Below are 20777 nucleotides of genomic sequence, written 5' to 3'. Positions count from 1 at the left end.
TCCCGCCCAAACTCACTGGCTTGAAGTATTTAAAGACTTTACTTTACCGCAAGGCAGCAACCTCTCTAATTGGCCTGACATTTTTCCTTTCGCCCTTTGGAGTTTATGGACAAATAGAAATCATAACACTTTCAATAATAAGAATTCCTTACTGTCACCCTCCGTGGTGAGAAACAAAACTTTGGAATATTGTCGTTACACTAATCATGCTCATAACCCTCAATCCTCCGACCTCATGCGTATTAGGTGGTCTCCCCCCTACAGAAACTTTTAAACTTAACATCGACGACTCTTTTTTCAAAGATCGCAATAAGGGCGGTACTGGAGGTGTTATTAGGGATCATAATGGCAACTGGGTAATGGGATTCTACCATAACATCACTGCTCAAAGCCACACCATGGTTGAAATAGAAGCTCTTCTTGATGACCTAAAAATAGTGCTGATTGTTCCATTGTCCCCATTGAAATTGAACTTGACTCCATTTAGGTAATTGAAGAGTTAGAAGATACTCAATCTATTTACACATCAAAAATAAATTCTTATAGGTTGCTTATGAAGAGGTTGGGGAATCCACTAGTCCGCCATAGCTTCCGACAAGCAAACAAAGTGGCAGACTTTTTGTCAAGACTAGGTACCAAGCTAACACCGTCTGCACAAGCTACTATATTATCCACTCCTCCAGATCATACTATGTCTCTAATCAAGGATGACCAACAAGGAGTGATATCTACTAAACTAGTTTTAAGGACTACTTGTAATAAGTTAGCTTGTTTTGGTAATCTAACTGTTGTTTTGGTAATCTAACTGTAATAGCCAACTATGATAACAATGTAGAGGCCAATAAACCTCACAACCGTGTAACTCCCTAATTATATATAATATATATAATCTTACCATCCCAAAAAAAACAAGAAATTTGGGTAAATATTCTTTTGGGCATCAAAGAAAAGAAGCATTCTCATATAATTACTTTCTTCATTTATATTGATTATATTATTCATTTTTGAACTTCACATGCTTTTTAAAAATAATAATTGATATCTAAGTATTTTATCATAATATTCATATTAATTTGAAAATAAATAATTAATTCTAAAAATAAGATCTGAAATAATAGTATTTAAAAAAAATTATATTAAAACAAATACTTTATTAAAAGTGAAAATCTATTTTTAAATAGATTCCCAAAATAAAAAGAACCATACCGAAGTTGAAATGGATCCAGTGAAGGCCCGTTGGACAGTCCCAATCTTTGAGAAAAAGTCATAAATAGTCTCTTAACTATGGGATTAGGTCTAAATGGTCACTTAACTATACACTTATCATATTTAATCCTTTAATTATTCAAAAACTTATTAGTTTTAGTTCTTTAACTATACACTTACTAGTTTTAGTCCTTTGAATATTCAAAAACTTATCAACTTTGGTTCTTTAACTATACACTTATCGGTTTTAGTCGTTTAAGTATTTAGAAACTTATCAGGTTTTTATACAAACAACTTAGGTTTGTATTAACTGAAGTTTTCGTGAAATTAAATCTTTAACCCATTTTAAAAGTTGTTTCTTTATCCCACTACTTTTTCTTCAAATTGCTCTTACTAAAAATAATAACCTCAACGATTCAAAATAAAACTAATGAGGAAAGAAGATATAAGTCCTAATTTTATTCAATGGAGGATAAAATGAAGCATATGATTGTTGCTAACGACTTGAATGTGTTGTGTTCCCTTCTTTGGCGGTTAACGATTCATAATCAGAGTGTTTTTTTTTAAATTTTGTTTCTTCCTACAAAAGAAAAACAAGAGATTTGATCTTATTACTCCAATTTCTATACGTAAAATAAAATGAATGGAACAATAAAATCGATCTATTTAAAAAAAAAACTTAAAAAGAAGTTGCAAATCTACCATTTTGTAAATTTCAACTTCTGAAAAATTTAACAAATTCACTTCAATAAAGTCGTTAGAATACAAATTTTAAATTTAACGAGTAATAATTTTTTTATGATAAAGTTTAACATATGCAAGTCATTAGTAACAATAATATGCTTCATTTTATCGTTCGTTGAATAAAATTATGACTTGTATTTTTTTTTCTCGTGAATTTTATTTTGAATCATTAAAGTTAAGGTTTTTTGCATAAGAGGAATTCGAAGAAAAGTGGGGAGAGAGAAATAATTGAAAAAAAATAACTAAATCATTTAATTTCTCGAGACATGAATTCCGTTAATATAAACCTAAATTATTTATATAAAAGGTGGACAAAGATCAAATTTGTCAAGTTTCTAAATACTTAAAAAACTAAAATCGATAAATATATAGTTAAGAGACTAAAATGGATAAATGTATAATTAAGAGAGTTAACTCTGATAAGTTTTTGAATAATTAAAAGACTAAATCCAACAAAAATATAATTAAGGTATCATTTTAGACCTATCCTTTTAATTAAAGGGACTATTTATGACATTTTCTCTCCAATCTTCTAAGTAGTCCTTCAAAGTCCAGAAGCATCCCATCAACGGCAAGAGGGAAAATCTGAAAATACAAATATTCTTCCGGTGAACACCCACCCACCGTCTCTCCTTCAGTCCTCCTGCCGGCGATATCTAATTCCTGAGAGGAAGATAGGGTGAAAACCTCGTCATTTGCATAGAAAGAAAATGGTAACGTCTTCGGTTGTCAACACATACCCACTGTCCAGCTATACATTTGGTACTAAGGAGCCCAAAATGGAGAAGGACACCTCCGTCGCCGATCGCCTTGCTCGTATGAAAGTCAAGTATAGTTTCTTCTTTTTTTTTTTTTTTCGTAATTGAAATTCTCATAGATTCTTCCAGGTAATTGAGTAGATCAAAGTTCCTTAAACCTTAGGTAAAACCCTTCCGAAATTGGATCACACTGGTCACTGCTAGTACTTAGGTTACTACACTTAAGAGGCTATAAAAAGTTTCTCCTTTTTTGGAATTTAACAACCTGTTGTTTGTGATGTGGTTTGCAGCTATGCGAAGGAGGGCATGAGGACTAGCGTCGAAGGAATTCTCTTGGTATGCTTTTGCATCCTCTTTCTCAACTTATATTATGTTCCTATTTCCATCTTAGCAAAGTGATCATTTTCTGGTCTTACCTTGTTCAGTTATTGCCCTAAATTGTTACTATTTTTGTTTGTTTTGCCACATCTAGTTGCTAGGAACTCATTAGCTGTTGTTAAGCTGCAATAAATGAGCTCGAAATATGCTTGATTCGAATATTGGCTTTGATGCAGTGATTGTGCTTTTAGTTTAGTTGATATTAAGATCTTTAGTCCTAGTTTAGTCTAATTTTTTTCTCTGACATGACATATGGTTGTCAACTTGTCATCACTTGTAGAAAAAGGGAGCTTTCGGCACTCTCAAAGCTCTTGCATAACTTTGTATGCAATTGTTTGCTTAAGATTTTTGAGATGTATGTCTAAACAAATATCCGTGCTTGAAGTATATGATTCTTCCTTTATCTGTCTAAGATTTTCTTTGTCTAATAAGAAAACAACAGTCACAATGGGAACTAAATTTCCACTCTGTTTCATAATATTTCTTCATTTCCATTAGCTGCCATTTTTGTAGCTCCTTTGTGGAAAATATCATGTACTTTCAAATCAGTTTCCTGTGTTATAGGAAAAATCTTTACATGTATTTATCCATGAACAGTTACTTTTCATCACATCAGTCAAAGTTACCAGTTCCAAAACAACAACAACCAATCATAAGAATTCGCTTTCTGGATAGTTGCTTTTCCAGGTCTTCAGGTACTCTTGGCCTCTTTATATGCATAACCATTCTGAAGGGAAGTAGACTGATTTCAGTACACCTGTCTGTCTCTCTCTCTCTAATTTCATTTGCCATCTTCCAATATTCTGACAAATATTTCATTTGAATCTCATAAACGTTACTCCCTTCATTTAAAACAGGATGAGGGGGGCGGGGGGGGGGCGGTCTCAGGAGCACCAAGACCAAACTTCTAATTTTCAGTTTCAATTCAAACATCAATTTCTTAAATCTTATTGAAATAAAATTTTGATATTTAGAAATTATAATAAAAGGTAGTTTAGGTTACAAATTTATTTATTTGAAAATTAAACCATGCACGAAAAGGATGTAGTCTAAGACAAAGATGAATGATTCCCTAAATGCCAAGTATAATATAAAGTGGAATATGGGAGGAGTACATGGAGAAGTTCTATCAGGGGAGAGGTTAAGTAAATAGTGAAGCAATATAACTTTCTCAATGAGTTCAGTTCAATTGGGGAAAAAGAGATATTTTTAGGAAAACTGGTTTTTATATGAGTTAATGGGGAGAAGAAGAATCAAATGTCTTTACTAGGAGTTCGTCCGCATTGTTCAGTGGATTGGACAGTGGTTACTGGACAATGACCTTTGTTTCTTCAACTATCTTAGTCAGTATAGCCATTAACTGAGGGCACTTCATTCATTGAACTGGCTTCCATTCAATTTCTTATATAGCTTGCTTCTTCATCATCTGTAGCTATTTACTGAAAATGTTTATAATAAGAAAAGTTACCTAGAATACTATTCCATACAGTGTTCCTTATCTGTAAAAAAGAAAGGAAATTAGAAACTCCATGTAGTGTTACAGTTCCTGGTTTCACATGTATGAAAAGTTGGGTACTAGACATTTAATTTTAGGTTGATTACATACCTAGAACTTTTAAAACAGCTGGCGATCTGTTCACTTTAGGGAATATTGGATCATATTCAAATTTAGTTCTGGGTCAGGGTGCTTGCAGATGATAAAATGTCGCAGAATTAGGATTTACAACATTAAGAAGCAAGTAATGGAAAAACCCAAAAATAAATTAGCAGGACGAGAAGAAAGATCTCAACTATAAGAAGAAGAGAGTGTGAGAGAGAACAAATGCCCTCTATTCTTACAAGAGAAACTTATGTCTTGAACTACTTGAAGATGTCCTAGTTCGGCTAATTATTGAGCTCTTAATTCTGATCAGAAGATGTCCAACGGAAAACTGATTTAACTTTTAACATATTTCAAAAGGAAAAAAAATGGGTCAGACCAACATCCAGTCTCCCTGTTAATTATTGAAAGTTGAAACAAGGAAAAGCTATATAAATGCTATGTTAATATTAAACCTTACCAAAAGAAAAAGGCCCTGTTAATATAAAGGGAGAGATAGCAGGTATCCTGTGGACGGTTATCATTTTTTTTTAAGCGTCACCAAAAAAAAGGTTATGTTAATATTAAGGGAGATCATTTTCCGTGGCAACTTTTGTTTATAGAGTTATGCTTAATGAGTCTCAAGCTACTAACTAATTTCCATTACCTTACTACATATGTGCTCATGTTTTCTTCTTCAACTAGAGCTTTATCTTCTGTTTTCACAATCACACTCCATCTATCACCCATCTCAACAGTCAACTTTATGCCTGCTTCCTTACAACTTTTGTTCTATTCGATCAATGGCTCTCAAGCTCTCTTAATGGGAGGAAAAACAATAGGTCTCAAGCAACTTAGGTTTCAACTTTATTTCGAACTGTTTATAGTTGTAAAAGGAGGAGTACTCGACCACTTAATAATCTGTTGGTTGTTTCTTTTTTCACTTGTTTCAAAAGATAGTTCATACCAAATTCTATTTTAATGCAAGAGGTTCTCTTGTAAGGTTTTCTACTTTTGGTTTACTTCTTGAATACGGGCAAGTTTTTGCCCTTTTCTAATGAAATTTGTTACTTTGTTAAAAAATAAATACAAGAGGCGATATATACCTAGTAATTGACTAAATTTGGCACAAATTGTTCAAGTCGGTTAGCTAGAAGTATATGATTGGGCGGCTTTCATAGGAAATCATATATTTGTGTAAGATTTTTTACTTTTTGGTATACTTCTTGTATATGGGCTAGTTAATACCGTTTTGTTAATAACATTCTTACTTCATAACAAAAAAGGTAGATTTTGTAATTTTAGAGTTCGATTCTATGGAGTAAAATTAGGATGATGTATGTTTCCCCTGGTTTGAATTCACAGGTACAAGAACACAATCATCCTCACATTCTTCTATTGCAAATTGGGAACACATTTTGCAAACTTCCAGGTGGACGCTTGAAACCAGGAGAGAACGGTATGTTTTACTTATGATTTTCATTGGATTTCATAAATTTTTTTCTAAGCTTTGACATGGGATACTAGCATTTCTGCTTTCTATTTTTCTTTATGTGCAGAAATCGAGGGTTTGAAAAGGAAACTATCTAGTAAACTTGCAGCTAATTCTCCTGGCATTCAGCCAAATTGGCAGGTATGCTTATAAGCGTTACGCCTTTTGGTAGTTTCTTTTCTTTTGTGTGGGAGAAATATACAACTATATATCCAGTGTAATCCCACAAGTGGGGTCTGGGGAGGGTGGTGTGTATGGAGACCACTTCTACCTTGTGAAAATAGAGAGGTTGTTTTCGACGACCCTTGACTCAAGTAAAACAATTCTAAGCAAGTGATGAAAAGAACATATAAGAGTGAAAAAGCCATAATAAATTAATAGAGAAAAGAACAATAGCTACAACAAATAATTTGATAATTGAAGCAAAGGAAAACAACAAGAGGTAATATAGAATCACAAAATAAGATAAAAGAAAGGTAGTAATAGTACAACGGGTGAGAAAAACTAGATAACGCTCAATTACCTACTAGCCTTCTATCTTTATTTCTATCCTCCATACCCTCCTATCTAGGGCTATGTCCTCGGTAAGCTGTAGCTGTGTCATGTTATGTCTAATCACTTCTCTACAATACTTCTTCGGCCTACTTATACCTTTCTCCATACCCATCATAGCCAATCTCTCACACCTTACGCCTTACTCGGCCATTAGAGCATCTTTTTTTCACATGCTTAAACCACCTTAGTCTTGCTTCCCTCATCTTGTCCACCAGAGGCTACTCTCGCCTTATCCTAAATATCCTCGTTCCTATCATATCTCTCTTAGTATGCATCCTCATTTTCGCTTATCTCATCTTCTAGATGTGTGAGTTCTTGATTGACCAACACTCCGACCCATACAACATAGCTGGTCTAACCACCACCATATAAAACTTACATTTAAGGCATGGAGGTACATCTTTTCACACAACACACCAAATGCTAGCGCCTTCATTTCATCCACCTTACCTTTTTTTTGCAAACTGGCAACTTTTAATCTATATCTCCACAGGTATACTACAACAGAAGTGCAGTTCCCCTTCAAAAGTATTACAACTTACCAAGTAAAACAGTCTTAATCTAAACTGCTGCCTATAAATAATCTAGCACATCAAAGATGTCTTCCGTCCTAGTTAATATATCTTGTTTACACCAAAAATAGAAAAGAGCTGAGCAATTCATCTTGATCTTCTATAAATTATTCTGCCCATTTTTAAAACTCTTGTTGTTTCTCTTTCCAAATTGTCCAACAAATACATGTTGGGACAAGTTTCCATCTCTTCTTCTTATTAGAAGCATTGCCATCTCTATTCTAGATGTGTAGGACTCCTTTAATGCTCCATAGTTTCACCCATCTTATCCCCTTTAGAGAGATGAACATTCTCCATAGTTGTTTTGTCCATGTACAATGCAAAAAAAGATGGTTAATTGTCTCAACATGTTCTCCACATAAAGCACATCTAGAAGCCAACTTATAGCCTCTTTTCTTTAGATTTTCATGGGTCAAAACTGCTTCTTTCACATGAAGCAGTTTACTTTGTAGGGTACTTTTTGGTTTTCGGATCATCTTCCATGGACAATCTGTCTTCTGTCCAACATTCTTGTTGAGTTCCTTATAAATTGAATTTACTGAAAATTGACCTTTGGTATCATTCTACCAAACCAACAAGTCATTTTCAGTGAGGTTGCTGAAAGAGCCTACTGAATCTTGAAATTCTGCCACTTTGTCTATCTCCCAATCATGAAGGTTCCTCCTTAGGAACAAATTCCATCCTTGTCCAGTCTACATTGTAGCCACAGTGCCCTGTTGATGTTGGCATAAAATGAACAATTCAGGATGAAGCTGTTTCATAGGGTCATACCCATTTCACTTGTCCTCCCTGAAGGATATCTTTGCACCATCTCTCACTTCTACCTTGGTTCTGTGATATAGCATTGGCCATAGATTTCTGACTGCTCTCCAAGCAGTGCATTTATATGGAGTACTTATCATTTTAGTCATCCACTTATCTTCTATGCTATATTTTTCTATGATGACCTCTTTCCAGAGCATGTTATCTTCATTTGCAAACTTCCACAACCACTTCATCATTAGGCTATGGTTTTGTTTCCTGAGGTTTCTTATGCCTAGGCCTCCTGTATTTACTCACAATCAGTTCCTCCTATTTAACTAGATGAAACTTCTTCTTATCTTCACTGCCTTGCCATACGATATTCCTTCTAAGTGCATCAATGCTATCATATATGTTGGCAGGCATAGGAAAGACATACATTATATGAGGGTAATGCATCCATCACACAGTTAATTAAAGTCATATTCCACCCAAGGACAAGTACTGACTCTTCCAATTGGTGAGTCTCTTTTCACATTTCTCCTGACCCCATTCCATATACCTTTGGACTTGCTTTTAGCTCCCAAATGCATACCTAGGTAGGTAGTTGGATGCTCCCCAACCTTGCCTCCTAGTGTTCTAGCCAAAACTTTTGTATTAAGCACATTATTGATAAGATAGATGAAGCTTTTCCCCTAGTTAACGTGGAGATCAGAGACAACTTCAAAAATGACAAAAATAACCCTCAAAAGCAGAACTTGTTTTGTCTCTGCTTCACAAAATATCAATGGGTCATCTGCATGTTATAGATGAGTTATCTCCAAACTAGAAAGTTCTCCTGCTTGGAACCCATTGATCCACCCTTTCCCTTTGTTGTATTAATAAGGTTATTCATTCCTTCCATAGCTAAGATAAAATAAAAATGGGAAAAAAGTATCCTCCTGTCTCAGGCCTCGCTGGGAAGAGAAAAACCAGTGGGTACTCTATTCACGAGTATAGAGAATCTGACAGTGCCAATACAATGCTTTATCCATCTTATCCACCTGGCCACAAAACCCATTCTTACCAGCATCATAAGCTTTTTGTATGTCCAGCTTGCATATAATTCCTGGCTTATTGCTCCTCTGTTTGGTCTCTATGCATTCATTGGCTATCAAAATAGCAGATCTGAGTTGATGACATCCCAACATTGCTTGAAAAATTCCATTGAATAACCATCTGGCCAGGGGCTTTATTCCTAGCACATGCCTTAGTTAAGCCATGTTACCCTAGACCTTTGTCTCCAAGCTATCTCCTCTTTCTTTGCAATTTCTTCAAATTCATTTATGAGTGTCATTAGGGATACCACTTCTTCTTCTTGCAATATTCTAGGCTCCTGAATTTCCTCCAGATCTGCCAGCTGTGCCAGCGCAAGCTGTTTCCGAATTCCCAGATTCCCTCGAGTTGATTTACTCCACTCCTTTAGTTTAGTCTTCAATGCCCTCAACTTGGAGACGAGAACAAAGTCAGGGCTACCAGTGCTAGGGAAAGACTCCCACCATGTCTTGATCTTCTCCTTGAATCCTTCTGTTTGAATTCACCAATTCTCAAATTTGAAGTGAGAACTGGAAGCCTTCCATTCACCACACTGTAGCATGATAGGGGAGTGATCTGAATTGTCCAGTTCTTCTGAGGTTAGAAATCTATCCAATCTAGCTGCAATATCTTGTCTATCCCCTTTTCTCCATGTATATTGACCCCCTTTCAATTCCAAGTCTCTCAACTCCATATCCTCTATGAACTCGAAGAAATTTGTCATTGCTTTATTGATTCTGAGGCATCTCTTCTTCTTTGATGGATATCTAGTGGTGTTGAAGTTCCCACATAGGACCTACGACCCTGAGCATAGACCCCTGGCAGCACCTAGTTCACCCAAAGTATTCTCCCTTCCACTCTACCATTTGGTGCATTGACTCCTGTTAAGTGCCAATTTAGGTTTTAGCTCTTCCCAGTGAATCTACAAGTGACAGAATACATCCCCACACTATTTTCTACACCCTCCCAGTTCCTTTTATCCCACATAATCACTACACCCCAGTGAATCTACAAGTGACAGAATACATCCCCACACTATTTTCTACACCCTCCCAGTTCCTTTTATCCCACATAATCACTACACCCCCTCTGGTTCCACTAGCCTCTAACTGCACAAAATCTACCCACCTACTTCCCCATACTTCCTTTATTATGTTTATGATATCCATCTCAATTTAGTTTCTTGGAGACAAACAATGTCATCCTTCCAAGATCCAAGTATATTCCTGATTATTCCCCTCTTTCTACTACAATTTAACCCCATCACATTCCAGGAAATAATTTTCAAATTCATTGATCATTTATAGGTAGATATCTCCCTACTTCTAGAGCCATAGCTCCAAAATTTATTGTCAATTTCTAGCCTTTTCAATTCTATTAGCCCCTTCTTCTTTACTGTGAGTTGCATGTCTTTGTTGTGTTGGCTGTTGTTGTCTATTTTCAGGAAGAGCTCCTTTGCCTTCTTCTCACACCCTTTGAAGTCTACCCCAAATTTTGTACTTAGCTTGATTATATACTCTTCAATCCATTCAGTCATGTATTTTATTTGTTCATTCTCCTCTGCTGGTAATTTCATTCTCAGTGGGATTGGTTCTTCTCCAATGCGATTCACCACATCGAGTTGATCATCTGACTGTGTGAATGAAATCTCACCTTCATCGCCCTGTTACAAACATGTTGTTACTGACTTTTCGGTTTGGTCATTCGAAATTTCTTTCTCTCCTTTGAAAATCTCCATTGCTGCACTTACAGTGTTAAGATGAGAGATATTGGCTTGACTTTCTGTTTCCATTGTTATATCCTCCTGCGTTATTTTAATTGTCTCTTGGGTTATACAATTCTTTTGACTTAAGTTTAGGCCCAATTTTTTTTTTACCCTACCTGCCACATCTCTTAGTGGCCCTTTCCCATTCATTAAACCTTCATGTGCCCTTTTATTTGAATTTGCCTTCCTTACTTTCTACTGCACCCACATGACTAGTCTCTCCAAAAGTAGAGCCTTTCATCAAAATAAGTCTCTGCTTCTGATTACCCACTAGGTCAAAGGCCCCGACCTCTGTCTTCTCTTTCTCTACTCTGAAAGTGATTGGAGCTTCCACCCATATCGGGATTGTGAACACCATGTCTCCACCGACCACTTCTATCTCTGGCGGGATCAACTTCCCATCTCCTTTCACCTTTATTCTTGCCCAATGCAGTTGGTTTTTCGTAGACGTTTCCTCCTCTGTCTCGATGTAACCACCGCACTGCTCTCCGATCCGTTCGAAGGTGTTCTACGACCTCAGACACAGAGGTATCCCTAAAATTCTTATGCACGGCCAATCTCTGGTGATTTCTTCTGGCCAGCATCCTGTGGTTGGGTTCCACCATTCGAGTGACAGGTTTATCTTCTTCCAGATCCAAGTTGCATTCAGTACGTGTTCCGTGACTTTCTTGGAGGGGAGCTCCAAAAGAAACACTCTGTCATTCGTCGCAAAAACATTGAGACTGCCTGCTACTTGCGCCCATCTTCTGACTTCATTTTTGGTTGGGGTTTCAGTTTCCCATGTAGAAATCTGAAATCTTCCCACCAGGTACCTGCTCAAGAGATCCTTTTCTGACACAGTGGTGTCTCCTGTAATGCTTATGTTGCTCTTTGTTGTCTGTAAATGCACCTTCTTTGATGCCTCTGTTGTCCATCTGTTTGTGACCTCTTTGAAGGACCTTGTTATCTTGCTTCTTGTTGTTGTTTGGAGTTGTTGTGCCTCCTTTGTTGTATATATGAATTTTGCTATTTTGTGGGCTATATTGCTCCATCCTACTTTGTAATAGCATTCAGGTGTAATAATTATGGACTTCTCTGACCTTGGAAGTGCAATGAAACTAATGTATCTCCCATTTTCATTGTACTTGAGAGTGCAAAAGAGCTCTGAAAAATGGTCCCTTGTCTTCCATCTCCTGACCTCTTTCCCCTGTGTTTTTGAAGCTTCAATAAAGACTGATACCAACCATTTTAGAGTTTTGTTACCGACTCTTAACTCTCCTCATTAAATTCCTGTTGCGCTCAATCCACTCATACCACGTTTCTGCTCCTGAATGGCATTTAGTGATCTCGTATGATTTGAAACCAGGATAGTAAATGCTGTTTTCCCCTAGTTCATTAACTCCGGCCATCTCCCAGAAAAGGAACCCCCCAAAAGGGAAGAAATCAAAAGCTGACTAAAGGCAGGCTAAGAAAAGTTTTCCTTGATCTTAGCGCCTGAGAGCATTTTTTCAGTTTCTGATATTATTCAAATCCAAGATTTGTTATAGCTTAATGTTCAGTTCATCCACCTTACTCAAATGCGATGTGTTACATTGTCAGGCTCTTCATTTCCTTTGATTATTGATCCAAGATACTTGAAACTCGAGTCTCGTCTCTAATCTTGCACTCCCAATACTTTGTCTTACTACTACTCAACCTAAACCCCTTAGACTCCAAGGTTTGTATCCAACCGTCCAGCTTGTCATTAACTTTGCCGCGTGTCTTGTCAATCAATACTATGTCATCTGCAACTAACATGCACCATGACATCTCCCCTTGGATATGTTTTGTCAATTCATTCATCATCAAAGCAAATAAGAACGGGCTAAGAGTTGATCCATGATGCAACCCCATTATGATCGGAAAGTATTTTGAGTCTTTTCCCACTGTCATATGCGGGTGGAAGATATAGGAGAAAAAGGGGTGGGGTGAAGGGTACCCATGACTTTTAGTGGTAAGAGTGCAACATAATGATATGTGGGTTAGGCCTGTGTCATGAGTTCAAACTCTGCCGCATGCAAACACCTGTTATGAAAGTGGAGAAGCATAGATGGGTGGGGGATTATCTATTGAGTTTCGGACCATACGACAGTTGTCCCTTGGGAAGTCCTCGGTGGTTTAAATATAAAGTAGGTGGGCTGAAGGTATTTTTATCTATTGAGTTTCGAACCATATGACAGTTGTCCCTTGGGGAGTCCTTGGTGGTTTAAATATAAAGTAGGTGGGCTGAAGGTATTTAACATTCTTCATTTCACGACTGTTTAGTCAGCCATATATCTTATGATGTGAGAGAAATGGAATGAGGATGATTTCGGGCATCTGTGGAATGGTATAAATGTGAACAGCGAATTTTAACTTTGAGTTTGCACCCGAAAACTGGTCTACTATCATTTCTGTCTGCTTTAGCAGCTACACAAATGGCATAAAAAATATTTTACTGGACTCGTTGTTGACCTGTTCTGTCTGAAAAGGATTGTTCTCTGCAAGTGGCTAAGTGCATTATGCAAGAGAATTCTGTTTTTAAATATGTAACGAATCTGATTATAGATGAGATTTGGTTGTTAGTCAGTTAAAATATGTTATTTTTTTTATGGAGAATAGTTGGTCTCGTTGTTGTTGACCTGTTTTGTCTGAAAATATTGTCCTCTGTAAGTGGCTAAGTGCATTATGCAAGAGAATTCTGTTTTTAAATACTTATTACTCTCTTTACAAGCTTTCATAACTTCCTATAAGGTTCTGTTTATCAAACCATTGATAGTTATTCAAGTGCTTTATCTATTTGTCCTCTCTTATAATATTAGTTAATGCCTTTTGCTGTGATCTGGCTTCTTCAATGCAGATAGGGGAGTGTGTGGCCATCTGGTGGAGGCCAAATTTTGAAACTATAATGTATCCATATTGCCCTCCACACATAACAAAACCCAAGGTATAGTATCATAGAATTTTTCTTAAGATGCCTAATCTCTTCTCTATTCGAACCTGCAACCATGCATGATTGAAGGGCAACCCCCCCCCCCCACACACACACCAAACCCAACCCAAGCCTTGGGTGTTAAATCTTCATATTATTATTATTAATTAACGGTGTCAAATGTGTGGGTTGGGCTGAATTTGGGCGGGTCAAAATGACTGAATTACTTGACCTGCCCAAAAGTTACTTGGGCTGAAATAGGTTGGGTCTAAATGGGCTAAAAAATGGGTCATAATGTAACTCGCCCAATTCTTACTAAGTTCTATATCTCTGTTTTTTCTTATAATCTTTTAAGTACCGAATAAACTTTTTCCCCTTTATTATCACTATATATAACATATCAAACAAAAAAAGTCCTTTTTAATTTTTTTTTGACGAAGTTCCTCATAGGTCTATTTGGGGTACATGTCAGCCCAGATTTAGATGAGCTGAATTGGGTGGGTCAAAGGCTGAGCCAATAAATGAGTCGTGTTTTTATGGGCTAATTTTTCCGCCCTTAATTTTATTATCGAATATCAAAGATAAATCATCATATTATTCCAAGTAAAGCCTTCCGTTTGACCATGCGATATGAAATTATGAGATGAAGTTGAAGTTTTGTTTGGACATACGATTTAGACTTTCTGGTTGTATGTTTTCTCATAAACATAAAAACTCCATAAGTTGTAAAACTATCAAAATTGTCCCAATTGTTGATACAATCTTACCAAATAAACAAAAGTTAATAAAATCACATTATACATCATCACAAAACTATTCTAAAAAATACAACATTTATTGATCAACCTTAGTTCAATAAAAAATAAAATTGAACATAAGTTGTGTTCAAGTTGTTGGTAGCTAAGGAAATTATTTTTTGGTGGCCCAATGGTTTGGGCTTGAGACTTTCATGTTGGAGGTCTCAAGTTCGAAACCCCTTGCCAACTGGGTCAAGCTTGTCGCATCGGGCTTGCCTAGTGTGGGTTACCTCTCCTATGTGGTTTGCGAGCATAGGTGTGGGGGTTTTACCCTGTGCGGGTTTCCCTTGTCATCAAAAAAATAAATAAATTATTTTTTGCAATTAATGCCACAATGATTAGTTTTGTCCACTTAATATAATGATGAAGTTATTTTAATATTAAACATTGATTTGAATGAAGTAGTAATAAATTTGATAAAAAATAATGAATTTAGTGAATATAAATGGTAAATTAAGAATTGATTTGAAGTAAAAATAATTTAATATTGGAGAGGATAATCATTATATGAGAGATATAAACAGTTTAAAAAGTAATGATATGAATTATAAATTTTATTTATATATGAAGCAAATGACTAGTAGATATATATAAATTAAATGTGGGTTATTTTTACAAAATATAAACTTGTGGATCAATTTTTGTATTTGAAAAATCTCATATCATGATTTGAAATTCCCAAATCATGTTTTTTTTTGGAGAATTTGAGATTCTATCTCATGATATGAAATTATTAGATGAAATCAGCGTGTTCAAATGTTGATTTCTTATCATCTCACCAAACGCGTACTTAGTTCCTCTCTTGGTGAATGATTCTTTCTAATTATTTCCGTGGGCGTGCAGGAGTGTAAGAAGCTCTTCGTTGTTCATCTATCTGAAAGAGAGTACTTTGCTGTCCCAAAAAATCTGAAGCTTCTTGCAGTGCCATTGTTTGAACTTTATGACAATGTTCAGGTATAAATTATAATCATTAATTTTCTCTGTTGCTTCATAAGATATTTTCCCAAGTAGAGTGCCTAAAAGTCCTTCAGCAGTCAGTGTTGTGCCATCTGGTGGCTGTCTCATGTGCCTTTAACCCACACCATTTTTGTAAACCATCTTGATAAATGTTTATCATTTTAATGATTCTATTTCAACTCATTGCAGAGATATGGACCTGTGATATCCACGATTCCTCAACAGCTTTCCAGATTCCAGTTCAACATGATCCACGCGTAGATTAGGTTAGGTGGACATTCAGAACCTCCTTCTGGCATACAATCCCAAAAAGACATTAAGATTTTTACTTGAGGTCCTATATATTCAGAATGATAACCTTATTTTCTGACGTGATTCTTTCTTTTCCAATAGGCATATATCTACCGACTTTCGTGGATATTTGTTTTCAACTAGCTTATTCATGATAGACATAAATTATAGGTGTATTGTTGAAAGCTTTGATTGCCTGTCTGTTGTAATGTATTTCTTTGTTTGTTTTTGAATGTTTACATGTTAGATGGAATACCGCTGCTATGTTTGGACAGAACTGTACTTAGTGATCTCCCAACGGAACCACTTCTTGAGTTTGAGTTTACACTCAGCATGAGATACACTAGGCCATTTACATCACTCCCTTGAAGACTCCTTTTTTATTGGCTTCAACAGGAAATAATTTGGATACATAAAATTGTCTTAGCATCAAGTTTCAATGAAACTAGACTTGTATAATTTCATTTTTCCTTTCATGTAGAAGGCTTTTATCTTTCCGTTCGTTACTAAGTTAAGTGAATTGCATGTACAGATATGTCGAGGATTGTAATTTAGTTAGTTGCTATGTAATTTTATAACAGTGACGTTGAAGATTGAGCCCAACTAAATCTACCATTTACTTCCATGTTAAGACATTGCATTTGACCCATCTTTTTCTTGGTACTCATTTGGACAAGGAGATATCTAAATATTTGAAATTAGATTGATTTTGAAATTGAAGTATTGCTTAACCATGCAATTTTGAATTTTTAAGTTGTATTCTTTTTCTTATAAATGTGAAAGCCCCACAAGTTTTGAAGGCATCACATTGATAAATCACATATTTTCATATTATTTTTTATAAGTAAATGTTATGCAATCACAAACTTCTAAATCCACAATTTTGTAAAGTTTCATTAGTCAACAATAGGAGTAACTAGTTAGTTTTTAGTTTAATCCTTTCATGGTATAGAAAATCTCATTACTGGTTGGGCATCATTGTTTTTTTAAATTATATATATTGTATTATTTTTTTAATAAAACTTATGGTCAAGTGTTACAACTAAGAAAATTGAAATCATGATTTGGAATTTTGTATTCTAAAATCATGTTTTTTTTTTGGAGAATTTGAGATTTGAAATTAGAGCATCTTTCATAAAATATATTAATATAGGTGCAAATTGCTCTACACATCGATAATTTCAATAATTACTACTTTGTCTGAGTTGCTTCTAGATGCATTGTGTTCGTCTCTAAATACAGTTTATTTGTCTCTGGATAAACTTTATTTAGTGAATGCATCTAGCCCCTCTTCTCTTCACTCGACTCTAGATACAATGTATTTATTTTGGATACATTGTATATGGCAAATGTATCTCTCCTCTCTCCCTCCTTTGTCCTTCTACCTCTTCGTATTTTTGTTTCACAATGTGTTTGTGTTTTATAATTTCATGTGTATGTGTATACAATATCAAATATGCACTGAGGTATCTGTATATATTGATTCTATCATATGTATCTAGTATCAATTTCATGTATCCGTCATAAAAATATATTGATGTATCTTGTGTATATGCATAGTATCCAATGTATCTATGTATAGTTACAACTTGGTTCTAAGAGGGCACTGTTGTATCTAGTGCATCTAGTGTTATGAAATTTGTGATGTATTCAGTCTGAGTATTGATGCATACTTAGAAAGAGACAAAGACGAAAATATAGTTATCACTTAATCTTTCTTGAGACATTATCGATAATATAGCCAAACCACTTAATTTTTCTTGAGACATTATCGATCTTAAATAATATTTTATTATTTTTAATTTTGAAAAACTTCTTTCGGCTGAGGCGACTGTTACGGGAATTGTTAACATTATTCTATAAGCAATGTAAGCATTTGGAAAAGAATCAAGTCTTTTTATTTGATTGAGTATCTCAATTAGAGTATTGTCTTCTACTTTTATGATTTCCCTTAACACTTTTAATTCAGAAAATAAGTCTAAACCGTCAATATCAGAGTGAGTATTATGTTTTAAGGAACATTCAAGTTTAAGACAATATTTTTTCAAATTCTCATCATCTAATGATCTCAATTTTTTCCCACTAAATAGAAAATCAAAAATATTTTCATATACTTCAAATTGTTCAAATCTATTTTGAAGTGAAAAGATGGCTTGGTCTACTATGTATAAGAAGTAATCAACTCTAAATGATTCTTCAAGAGATCTTGTGATTTCATTATCAACATTCTCATCAAATTGTTTTTTTCTATAAATTACACGTTTCTTACGAAATATAAGTTCTATATTCATCTCTAATGCAATTTCCTTAGCCAAAATCATAGTACTTGTAAATCCTTCTTCTCTATATGTTTTTAAAAAAAAAACTAAACCTCTTAATTGATCTATAGCGACATCAAAATCTAACAAATATTTTAAAACACTATTTACAATATCAAATAAAAAATATAATAAACATAAGACACAAAACAAATATAATATTAGAAATTAGAATGATATTACCGAATTCAAAAGCTAAGAAGACTTGATTTCCAAAAATGAATCGGACTGCTGCAATATAGTTTTCTCCAAATTTAAAATATAAACTATCAATAGAACGAGTAAATTTTTAAGCTTTGAATAAGAGAGAGATGTAAGATTAGAAAAAAGAAAGGGAGAAGAAATAGAAGGGAGGAGGATAGAATATATAAAAATAAAATTAGAAAAAAAATAAGGTAAATAAAAAAGATAACTTGTACATTAAAAAAAAAAGTACACAACTTTTTATTGAAAAGTCAAAAAGTCATAATCATAGTCATATCTATCATACTATCACTTCATTGAGACGTTTTGCATTTATTGTCTTGGTTCTAACAATTTCTTTTTAAAAATTTAATCCTTCCTAATTAACTAAAAAATGGGGCCTTTGCATTTATTGTCTTAGTTCTAATATTATTTTTTTTAATTTAATCCTACCTAATTAACTAAAAAATGGGCCCCCCTAAAATTGGGGGCCTAAGATAAAAGACTTTTTTTAAGCCTTACCAACCGCCCCTGCTTGATACATGTATTTGTGCACTTATACGTATGTTTGTGTAATTATGTCTTAACTAGTGACCCTTCAATAACTATTTGGAACCAATAACGCAGCAGAAAGAGGAGAGAGAGATTAGGAAGATGGAGAAAGCAAAGGGGGAGAGCAAAAAGAGGAAAGAGAGAGACAAAGATGGAAGAGCGAGGGAGGGGGGATGAGAGGAGAGGAGGGGAGAGAGAGAGAGTGAGTGGAGGAGAAAGAGCGAGAGATTATATAATTATTTTAATGTATAATGAGATTTAGTAGACATGGTAAAGATGTTTGTCTAATTAGATATATAGTTTTTCCTTGAAATTATGATTCCAAATTGCACGTTCAAACGCTGATTTGAAATCATAATTTCATATCGCACGTCTAAACACCTATTCATAATCTGTTTGGATGAGTTAATAACTTATTTCTACCCTAGAGCTTTTGTTTGAAAACAAATACTTAAATTATTATTTTTATTTTATCCAAAAAATACAAAACTTTCTAAAAACTATTTTGAGTTAAATACCCTTCTACGTAGATTCGCCCCTGCTTTTAATTATGAAATAAGAGGAAGTATGTTATTATTGTTAATTAATTTTCATTAAGTTGTCAATTTTGAAAAAATAATGAATGTATGATCATACTGAAAGCACATGATCACTTTACTACGTACCTCTTTGATCATCACTTCGATCATAATTTACTTCCAACTACTTATAAGTGTTTAGAATAAATTAAAACTAGTTGCTAATATTCTAACTAATCAGTTAGTTTAAGCGATCCAATTAAATTATTAGACAACTTGTATATATTTTATTCACATGAAAGGAAAAAGAAAAATATTATTTGACAACATTATTTCTTTGGACATAATATTTTATGTGATATCAAAACCATGTGTGTTCCATATATTCATGAAAATATCTTTTTTTTTTGCAGCACAGACGACAAGGGATTACTTTTAGTGGCTGCTAATCATAATTAATTGTTACAACTTGCATTAGGTACTAATTATTCACCATATTTTACTGATTTTTTCTTTTTCTTTTCGGAGTTGCAGTTTTGGTGATGCATGCAATGGTATATATATACTATAACAAATATGGGTATTTATAACAAGGACTCTCTCTATATTAAGGCGGAGGCGGAGCTAAGTGGGGGTTCACGTGTTCGGACAAACCTAGTAGCTTTTTCGTAGGCACTGTATTTGTATTAGAAAATTAAATAAATATATATGTGTATATTAACTTGTAAACCCCCTAACAAAACTGATTAACTGCTCAGTGATAAAGAAGAGACCATAAAAATGTTTTCCACAAAAAAGTTATGGGTTCGAACCGCACTATCAACAAAAATTTCTCTTTTACCTTACATTTAAAACCCCTAAGCTCCAATTATGCTAAAGACTTTAGTGACTCGAGATGCAATGATATTAACTCAATTAATTGCTGAAAAACTATTGCTACTAAACGTCTCTTTCAGTATTGGCGAAGTTTAATTGAAGGCCTTTCATTTGGCGCCTCCCCCCCCCCCCCCCCTCCCCTCCCCCCTTTCCAAGTTTGTCACTTGCAATATATATGTAGATGCAAATTGAAGTATAAAAATGTAGTCTCTTGTATAGTTTATTCAGTTAAATACATAAAAGTGTTTAACATTAGATTATGTTTCATGAAATGAAGTAGGGGATTTGGAGTGTGATAATTACTGTTTCCATACAATTCACATGGATCAGAAAATAAGCAAATTAATATATTTGCATGACACTAATCACTATAATTTAAAGTATATATCTCGTGGAATTTGAATTAATTTTTTTTCTCTTTATTTTTAATTGTACTATAGACGACAAGCACAAAGAGTTAATAAAGATTTGCTTGCCACAAAATCCCGCATG

The 20777-nt window shown here is 34.6% G+C and overlaps 1 protein-coding gene across 1 annotated transcript; it reads left to right on the top strand.

Annotated features, from left to right (window-relative positions):
* Positions 1-2460: 2460 nt before the first annotated feature.
* LOC125813264 (pre-mRNA cleavage factor Im 25 kDa subunit 2) lies at positions 2461-16051 on the top strand. The gene is made up of 7 exons (XM_049492753.1): positions 2461-2779; positions 2999-3044; positions 6031-6124; positions 6225-6298; positions 13722-13808; positions 15434-15544; positions 15737-16051. Exons 1-7 carry the CDS (start codon positions 2661-2663, stop codon positions 15806-15808), a joined length of 603 nt encoding a protein of 200 aa, XP_049348710.1. The 5' UTR covers positions 2461-2660; the 3' UTR covers positions 15809-16051.
* The last annotated feature ends 4726 nt before the right edge of the window (positions 16052-20777 follow it).

This window comes from Solanum verrucosum, unplaced genomic scaffold (genome assembly GCF_900185275.1).
Source record: "Solanum verrucosum unplaced genomic scaffold, falcon-dt-bn FXZP01000189.1, whole genome shotgun sequence".
Lineage (NCBI taxonomy): Eukaryota > Viridiplantae > Streptophyta > Magnoliopsida > Solanales > Solanaceae > Solanum > Solanum verrucosum.
The sequence above is the reverse complement of the archived record's forward strand: the minus strand, read 5'-3'. Positions and strand labels throughout refer to the sequence as shown.

Bases quoted from the DNA above. Each gene is read 5' to 3' on its own strand.
- LOC125813264 (XM_049492753.1), top strand. From the start codon at position 2,661: ATGGTAACGTCTTCGGTTGTCAACACATACCCACTGTCCAGCTATACA. The intron at 2,780-2,998 runs GTATAGTTTCTT...TGTGGTTTGCAG, and splicing joins CTTGCTCGTATGAAAGTCAA to CTATGCGAAGGAGGGCATGA. The intron at 6,299-13,721 runs GTATGCTTATAA...TCTTCAATGCAG, and splicing joins GCATTCAGCCAAATTGGCAG to ATAGGGGAGTGTGTGGCCAT.